Source organism: Tamandua tetradactyla, chromosome 6 (genome assembly GCF_023851605.1).
Source record: "Tamandua tetradactyla isolate mTamTet1 chromosome 6, mTamTet1.pri, whole genome shotgun sequence".
In the NCBI taxonomy this organism is placed as follows: Eukaryota; Metazoa; Chordata; class Mammalia; order Pilosa; family Myrmecophagidae; genus Tamandua; species Tamandua tetradactyla.
Window position 1 is genome coordinate 170990117 of NC_135332.1, and position 9065 is coordinate 170999181.

Genomic DNA, 9065 nt, shown 5'->3' on the forward strand with positions numbered 1-9065 from the left:
CATAATAAAATGTGTAAACAAGGTAAATGGTTTGTCTACTAAAGACTAAAACTCAAGAAACATTTGAATCACTACAGCAGCTGTTGAGCAACTAAAGCATTAACCAAACAGTCATCTCTTTCTTATCTTACCAATTTTTTGTGTCTAGCTAAGACATTTCCAAGACTGAAGCAAAGACCGTTCTCTCCCGGAAAGCCCAGGCAGTAACTGGGTTTACTTTGAATTCAGCTTTTGGCTTCATACTATAGTGCAGATTTTTGCTGGTTTATCACAATAGTTTTTGAGCTGGGTTGTATGTGCATTGCCTCATTTTGTCTTCACAAAAACCATCTGGGGTAGACACTGTTATTATCTTCACTTTACAAATAAAACTGTGAAGTGAATTGATCAAATCTCAAACTCCATCATACAGAAAAGGAAATCGAAACCTTCCGAAGGAGGGTGTCCCTCTTTTGAGGCTATCAGCCTAAGAATGAGCAGTGCCTGGTGGAGAGAGACCCAGGGATATTTGATCCTGTTTGCCTAGGACAGACCTTCTATCTCCAGTTTAGCATCACTGACAATCCTCAACACAATGAGTTTAAAAAGAATGGATTGAGGGCAGGGCGACGGTGCCTCAGTGGCAGAGTTCCCGCCTGCTGTGCTGGAGAACCAGTTTTGATTCCCGGTGCCTGCCCATCAAAAAAAAAAGAGAAAAACTAAAAAGAATGGACTGAATATCAAGGTATCAGACCTTGGGAATTAACCAAATTGCACAAGTTTCTAAGGGATAGTTAGCAGAAAGTTCATCTTTTGAGTCATTTACGGCCAACCTCGACAAAGCACTAGACTACAGGACAGCAGTGGCTTGCTGTGACGGCTGCCTGAACAAAATGAAAGAACACGGTCCCAACGCTGTGGCTGACAGGCTGGGAAACTTCCCGCCCCGTTTCCTCACCCCTCACCTCTGGCCGGGCTGATGCCACTTCTTGGCCCACTTGTGCTGAGCAGAGACTGAATTTCTGCTCCACTTTATAACCTGGCTGGTGGTTTAAATAACCAGTAGCATTACCAGGACAACCTCTAGGGCTGGGGCAGGGGAGGGCAGAGCCCCTCACTTGCCGTCCCTGCTCAATCCACACAAGAAACACTGTTGTACTTATATGGAACCTTTTAAACCAGTCACTACATCAGGCCTTTGCTTGAGATAATACAGGCGCTGTAATCTAGCAAACCAGAGCTCCAGAATTCCTCTGCTCGGCCATTGCCAGTTGTTCCGTGTTAGTGGGGGGAGGTACCTGAACCAGTTAGCACGCCCACGGGACTCAGCGGAGCGCGCGCTCCCTCCTCTTTCTCCTGGGCTAACCTAATCACTGCCCACCCCGCAGCACCAGCTTTCTCCTGCACCTCATCCCAGTCTCAGCATAAATGCTACTTCCTCAGGGAAACCTTTTCTGACTTACTTAATGCAGAGGTCCTCTCCCACAAACCCTGCACCTTGCCTTCCTAGCACCTATCATAATTATAACTAAATACCTTCTTTTGAGTTTCTCTTTTACAAGCAGTTATTTGTGAGGACAGAAGCCATGGATCCGCATTATGTGGGACTGTGGAAGCACCCAAATACTTAGTGACTTAGTTACAGCCTTTCCCTGGGATCCTTCCTACCTTGTTTTTTGCTTATCTGATTTAGCCCATGGAAGGCACACTTCACATTCCCATTTCATGCCAGCTTCCAAATTCCAACTAAACCTACAAAGCATCTGTTTGAATACCTACCGATCATCAGCACATAACAGGGCCATCTTTTATTAAAATCTATGTGTGAGTGATATCGATAACCTTATAGAAACAAGCTCAGGAGCAGAGACCCTCTCTCAAGCTTTTTATTTTTATTTTATTGAACTTTTTACCCATTAGGATCTAGATGCATTATAAAAATTCCATTCCTTGTGCTGATTGCAAATGCAAAAGACACTAGCTAGATACATCCACTCTGCTGGTAAAATTGCTATATTTGTTTAATAAGCAGTTTTCCCAGTAAATTTAGCACAAGGAAATAAAAGCCCTTCAGCACATATTCTCTGCCTGTACATTTTGAAGTTTCTTTTAAACTTCTCCAAACATGTTATTTTCCTACATTAAGTAAGCTCAGTCTTTCTAGGGGAAATAGCAACAGCAGCTGCCACCAAAACCCCCCCAAGTAGAAATGCGCGTTGAGTCAGGTTCCCCTCCCCCTACCTGTGCTGACAATGAAAACCATGATAAACTAGATTAAGGCTTTGACTGTAGGGAGAAATGGTCTCATTGCCACCTGGCCTCCCTTAACCTTCAGCACTCCTTCCTAAAACGCTCTCGGGAGAGCCTGCTGACAAGGACCAGGCTTTTGAACCACATCGGATGGTGGCAGCGGGTTCAGGAACAGTTCTGGCCAATAATAAAGGCTTCTCAAGCCCTGGTTCCAGATGTCACATGTTCCTTTACCAGTAGCTAACGCATGGATCCTGAATTACACCCCCAGCACCATGTGGTCATTTACCCCTTTTCTGTAATTAAAGGGTTGGAATGTTCACCCTTTGTCTAGAACTCGGCGACCACTTGCACTTGCGCTACAACCTGGGTTATGCAGTGACAAAATTCCCCAGGGTAGATTCCAAACGTGAGTGGGGTTTCCAGCAACTTTTGAATTGATTCTGAAAATCAATGTCTATTGAAAATTTACACTCACAAAATATTCTTCATGAACACTGATAGACTTTATGGGTGATTAATCCTCACACTGTAAATGCAGGGAGGGTTTTCAGTCAATGAACTAATTCATCAAAATGTTTACCAAGCAATGCAAAGACGATACACGATGAATTTTCTCAAAGAAATCAAAAGTTGGATAGCTCAAATTTGGATCAAAAATGCCAGAAAACAGCAATATATATCCAGTTAACTCTAACAGATGGTTAATTGGAAACCCTTATATTTTTTCAAAAGGATTAGACAGGTTTTATTTTAATAAGACATACAGTAAAAAGGAAATAGTTTAAAAGATATCATCAATCTTTTATTTAACTAAGCACAGCCCTTCATTTTGAAGGAAATAAAATTTCAAATCAGAACTTCCTTCTCAAGAAGTGCAATAAGAACAGTGAATTAATTTAACATAGCCTTCAACAAAAATAAGGCGTACCGAATTTGTGGGGAAATAAAATGTATGTGGCATTTATCCTGTTAGTCGATGCAATTCAGTCGTTACAAATATTTAGCCAAGAAAACACACAGTAAGTTGAACAAACCCATGGACTTCATATTACCCTGATTAAAAAAAAATTCCCGCATAAAATGTAACTTTCCAAACAAATCCATCCAATGACCATAATCACACTAGATTTTATTCTAATTCATATAAAAAAAAGTTAGAGAAGTACATAATATCAAGTCTTCAACACAGTGGATTCCATTTTGTTAAAAAAATAGAAAAGTAGTTCTTAAATTTTCTTAGCTCTCCAAAGCGTATGTCATACAAAATTAAAGTTTTGCTTGCAAAAATATGTTTCCATGTAGTTGCAGGGTTGTCTGGTGGTGCCTCTAGGGCCAGAAACCCCAAAGACGTGAGACGTTTCACCACTGAAGTGTCCTTTTTCATAAAAACTAAAGATGTCCTTAAAAGTCTGGAGTAAAATCTTCTGCTAGGCATTTTAGTGCTACAAAGAAATTTTGAATTAAATGTGGGATAAAAGCTACCAAAAAAAAAAAAAGTGTGAGTTCTTTCAATACAGAAAGTTGTATAGTGAAGTTGTGGGCTCCATTGACGTACATAAGCAGTCTCAATAAAATATTGCTCAAGTAAGAAAATAGAATTTGTCTGATTTCCTGTACATATGTTCCAGTTGGGTATCCTGCTATTCCCTGCCAGGGCTTCTGAAGAACATTAGAATCCATTTCTCTTTCTTTCAAAGAGCATCAGTAATTCACAGTACAAAATAAGTTCTCAAATCTTATTCCTAAGGAGAAACAAAAATTAGTAAATATATTTATTTTTTTTAAAGTGCGAGGTGTAACCATTGCCTGGGCATTAAAGTCACTTATCCACAACACTGCCATCTTGAGGAAAAAAAGTAGATTCTATTCCCCCTTTCCTGGAGCCATCGCTGGCATGTGGTTGTATTTTAAGCAATATAAGTCTAAGGGAACTTTCAGTGGAATCAGTTACTAAGTATTACGTATCTCATATCTCTGATACCCTGTAAAAAGGCTTGCATTTTATCAGAACACAGCATCTGGAGTGGGGCTCTATTTCCTATTCTATTTTCCAGTTCTGTTACAAAATAAAATTTTGCCTCTGGACATTGGTGTAGATTTTACAGGAGCTTCTCCAAGTTGGGATCGCTCAGAAACAGCTCACCTTTGACCACAGATGGTCCCTGCTGTACCTCAGTGTGACCGGCCCTGGCTTTCCATTTGGGGAAAAAGAGGGAGACAAGGTAGGTGAGTAGAAAAGACAGCTGGTGAGGCCAGAGCTGTAGCAGTGCTGCTCTCTTCGTCCCACCTGCTGTCCCCACATCACTCATTCCTTTTACCATTTGCTACTGTTAAAGCAGAACAGAAAATCCAGATCTGTTGGTTATATAGTAGGTTCTTCTAAATGTCTTTATCCATGTCTAAACTGGCCCCACTTTTCCATGAGCAAGAGAACATCAATACAAAGCTGTGAGATTATTAAATGTGAACACTAGACAGACCAAAGCATCTGCATTTCCAACAAAAGATTTATTTTCCTCCAATGTCCCAGGCCAGGGCTCGGGCATGTAATTGATCTTTCAGCAATGAAAGTGACAGGACCTGGTTTGGGGATAACTGTGAAGACAGGGAACACGGCTCACGCCCTTATAATTAAAATATCTCATGTTGAGGTGGTATGAAGGGCCAGAGTTTTAGAAATTATGGCCTTGACTACAGAGTTTGGGAAAAGAAAGCATAGGAAAAGCCTTCAAGTTGTATGGCCTTGATTCAGGGATCTCCAGGTGGGGGTAGATGTGCAACGGTTGTGAAACACTGAAGAACAAGTCTATTCCAACCTTAAGAATTAGGTTACAAATGACTTCTACGTCATCTATAATGAATCCTAAGAGGAAAAACAAAACAAAATTTAAAGTTTACTCAGTTTTTGAGATTGCATTAGCGATGCCAACTTGGAGAAGCGTTCTGAAATTGAGGGCACGCATCATTCAAGCGTTCACAGGAATACAGAACACAGGTGGCAGAATTTTTTAAGCTGTATAGTAAAGCAAACAGTAGTAGCAGCTCACCAGCTGATGCAAGTAGTATCAGCTTAATCTGCCCCTAAAAGATCCCACAATTACCAAAGGGTGGCTTTCCATTACCCAATTCGGTGCTGATTACATATGGTGGCATTTCTGATTGATGGCTTCTCAATTAAGAGGGGTGACTTCTGGAGAGGTGTTTTCAAAGCAAGGAGGACACTGCTGACTGCTGCAGGATAACGATTTTTGCATTTTGAATTAAACGGCACCAAGCCTGGTTAGCAAAGAAATATCTTACCATTGAAACCTTCCTGGAGCCTAAGATTTTATCAACAGCAGAACAAAAGTGGGGCAGGTTCTGAACAGTGGAGGGGAAAAAAAATTCACAGTATCCCCACCCAAACCTTACGTTTTAAAATGGGTTTTGCTTTCACTGTTCAGGAAGGGAGTGGGATTGGAAGGATGGGGGGGATAACTGATTCCTGCCAGGGCAGCCATGCTGGGCTGCTTTGGTGGTAGGTACTTCATGGGGTGACACTAGCCAACCCCATCTGTGACCAGTGAATGAGCACAGCCCAGCAGGCTTAATTAGATCGGTGACACAAAAGGCTATTCCTTTCATTGATAACAAATAATGCAGCTATAAGTGTCTGCAACAGCAGGTGAGAAACAAAGGCAGCAGCACAGACCCTTAATTGAATCCTTCCCCTTCCCGGCCCATGACAATGATTTACTTGTAACCTGGGAAGCCGGGGGTGGAGCAGGAAGGACCTGGAGAGCCAGCTCCTCAAGACGAATTACTTGGGGGTATGGGGGAGGGAGGTAGCAAAGTCTCTGTAGCTCCAGTTTATTCAACTATTTATTACTCTTACTAAGGGGCGGATAGGTTTGGTTTTGCTGCTTGCTCCCAGACCTCCCCAGGCTTCCTCAGCCCTGCACCCCAGGAATCCCATAAGATAAATCACCCCAGCCTCCCAGATTCCCCACACGGCTCCGCGGGGGAGGAAGATAAGCGGCTTTCGGCGCAGGCCGACCAGGGGCCTTGGCTTATCCGCTCTGGCCTTCGTACCCAGCTCCCTGAAAACGGGGGGTGGGGAGGGGAGGAACGGGACGGGGGGGGGGGGCAAAGAGGAGGGGGTGAGGAGGTAGCAATGGCAGGCTGCCGTACTCCAGAGACCGAACTTTTTTCTCCACTCCCACGAGTGAGAGGAGGTCGATTTCGGACCCAGGTTTGGCAGATTAAACGCTAGGGAAATCCACAGTCTGCCCCACCGGAAAGGAAGACAGATCAAGGAAGCGAAAAGCAAATTGTCGCTTCCCCCTCACGCCCCGCCAAAGGTACTCCTACCTGCTCCCACCGCCTCCCTCCTCCCCCCTCCTCCCCCGTCCAAAATGGCAAGCTCGAGCCACAGCCCGCTGTGCATTTCGCCAACTCTCCCTTTTCCAGAAGGCCCAAGAGTCCACAGGGAGCCCAGCACATGGCAGAGTCAGGAGGGAGGGAAGGAGGGAGCAAGGGAGGGAAGAGGCAGCAGCCCCGGCTGCTGCAAAGAGCTTCGTTTCGCAGCTTGGCGCTCGGCAGGCGGGTCAGTGCGCCACCGCCTCTAGGTCCTCTCTGGAGCCAGGCGCAGGAGGGCAGACCGGGGACGGCGTAGTCCGCGCCGCGTCGCCGTCGCCCTCGTCCGGCTCGGCCGGGTGCAGGTGCATGGCGAGCTCCTGCAGTACGGCGGCGCGCCCGATCTGGTCGTTGCGCCGCTTCTCCATGATCAGGTCTTCCAGACTCTGGAACTCGAGCGTGTGGCTGCGCTGCGCCGAGAGCTGGATCTGCAGCCGGTAAGGCTGCTTGCCTATGCGAAGCTCCCCGCCGATCTTGAACTCGCGCTTGCCGTAGCGGCACCAAGCGGCGAAGCTCTCCGAGTTGCGCCAGCTCAGCTCGCGCTCCTTGGCACCCACGTGAGCCAGCGCGTTGCGCACCACGGCGCCGGGGCTCAGCGGCTTGTAGCGGTACAGCTCGTTGACCACGCGGCCGCGCCGGCCCTGGCTGGCGTCTGTCAGGAAGCTGTTGCTCACCTCCAGCCGGTGCAGGTGCACCACCTGGAAGTTGCCCACGTACACGGCCCAGTGCGGGTACTGCGCCTGCGACACGAACTCCACCAGGTCGCCCGGCTTGCACTTGTTGAGCAGGTTCTCGGGCGTGTAGGTACTCAGTGCCGCCGAGCCCGGCGCGAAGCTCTTCTGGTAGATGCACTCGTCGCGGTAGAATACGGAACACTCCACTTCGTGCACCCGCGGGTCGTAGGGCTGCGGCGGGGGCAGCGGCGGCCCATCCCCACCGTCGGGCAAGCCGCCGCCATCGGGACCCGGGGGCGGCGGCTGTGGCTCTACGTCCTCGTCGTCGTTAGAGAAGATGTAGGAGACGCCGATGCGGGGCCCGTCGTCCCGGTCCACGCCGGTCGGGTCGGCCGTGGGAACTTCCTTGTAACTCAGATGGGTCAGCTTCTCCACCTGATTGCCCATCACGCCGCGGACACACGTTCACGCCGCCGGGAAGGGAGAAAGCGAAACCGCCACCAGGGGCATTGGCACTGGGCCCCGGCCAGGGGCTGGAGCCACCTGTTGGGAGAGGAAGGCAGGAAGCCATGCGGGAGCCCCTCCGGGAAGAAGCGATTTGTTTTTAAGAGGAAGAAAAAAGGTTGGCGGTCGGACACCTGGAACCATTTTCCCGGGTGGAATGGGGAGGTGGGGGGGGGGAAGACGGGTCTCGGGTAGAGCAAGAAACCCTCATTTCTCCACCTGTAGGGTCACGGTCACAAGAGACCGGGCAAACTCCAGCTCTCCCCGCCCCCTGCCCTTCGCCACGCCCGGGCAAAAAGCCGACTGCACCAGCCCCTCGGGCTGCTTCCGTCCGCACCCTACCTGCCAAGCCCAGGCAGGAGAGGAAAAGAAAGGAGAAAGTTTACTCCAATCCACCTCCTTCTCTCACTCCCCCTCCCACTCCTGAGCCACTGCTAGCCCCTGGGACGGTCCCCGAGGGAAGGGGCGAGGATCCCCACGGCCTAGCCGGGGCAGGTGAGCTACCCTACCTGGCTCACCTGCGGCTCTTTCCCCGTTCGCCCGCCCCTCCCCCGCCCTCCGGCTCGGATTACCTGCGCGAACTCGCCCGCAGAGGCGGAGGCCGTCGGGAACGGGGAGGGGCCCCCGCCGCACGCCGAGACCTCTACGGCGAGTTTGCGGGTGTCGGCGCCGCGGTCTCTCTTCTCCCGGCGCGGATGGCAGCGCGGCTGGGCAACGGGAAGCGTCGCATGTCTTCTCTAACACCCCCACCCTGCAGCTGCGTAGCGCCCCAAGACTTGAGGGGGGGGCAATCCCCCTTCTCCCCGCGCTCCCCACACTTGCCCGGGCGGTTGCTCCCCCGCTGCTCTCAGGGAAGGTGGGGAGCGAGGAGAGGGAAGGCAGCGCCGCGGCCCGGCAGCGGCCACTCCAGCTCCGGCCGGGCGAGCAACGAGCGCCGGAGCGGGAGGGACGGGATTGTAGATCCGGCTCCGGGCTCCCGGGGCGGGAGCGCAGCCCCTGGCATTTAAAGAGACAGGCGCTGGCTCCAGGAGCCCGGGTCTTTCCCACAAGGCGCTGAGCTGCAGGGATCCCCGCCCCCGCCCCGCCCCCCGCGGGGCACCGCCCGGGCCACGCCTCCGCGCCGGAGCGGGCTTCGCTCGGGTGGGTGAATAATCCACCGGCCGGCTGGGGCCGCCTGGGGCCGGCTACCCACGTGCCTGGCTTCCCCGGCGGCCGCTGGAAACCCCGCTTGCCTTCCCGGAGCCAGGGCTTCCCGCCGTC

General features: G+C 50.0%; 1 protein-coding gene across 4 annotated transcripts in view; it reads right to left on the reverse strand.

The window, feature by feature from the left end:
* The window catches only part of LRATD2 (LRAT domain containing 2), a 270001-nt gene extending 261147 nt beyond the window's left edge, over positions 1-8854 (reverse strand). Inside the window, exons 1-2 of one of the 4 annotated variants that reach the window (XM_077167647.1) lie at positions 8378-8854; positions 3341-7844 (exon numbers count right to left, since the gene is read on the reverse strand). In XM_077167647.1, coding sequence (XP_077023762.1) covers positions 6819-7748 — 930 coding nt within the window. In that variant the 5' untranslated portion in view covers positions 7749-7844; positions 8378-8854 and the 3' untranslated portion in view covers positions 3341-6818. Of the gene's footprint in view, positions 1-3340; positions 7845-8314; positions 8352-8377 lie in introns of those variants that run through there. The other 3 variants (XM_077167648.1, XM_077167649.1, XR_013178487.1) reach the window with 3 other exon arrangements.
* Positions 8855-9065: the final 211 nt, after the last annotated feature.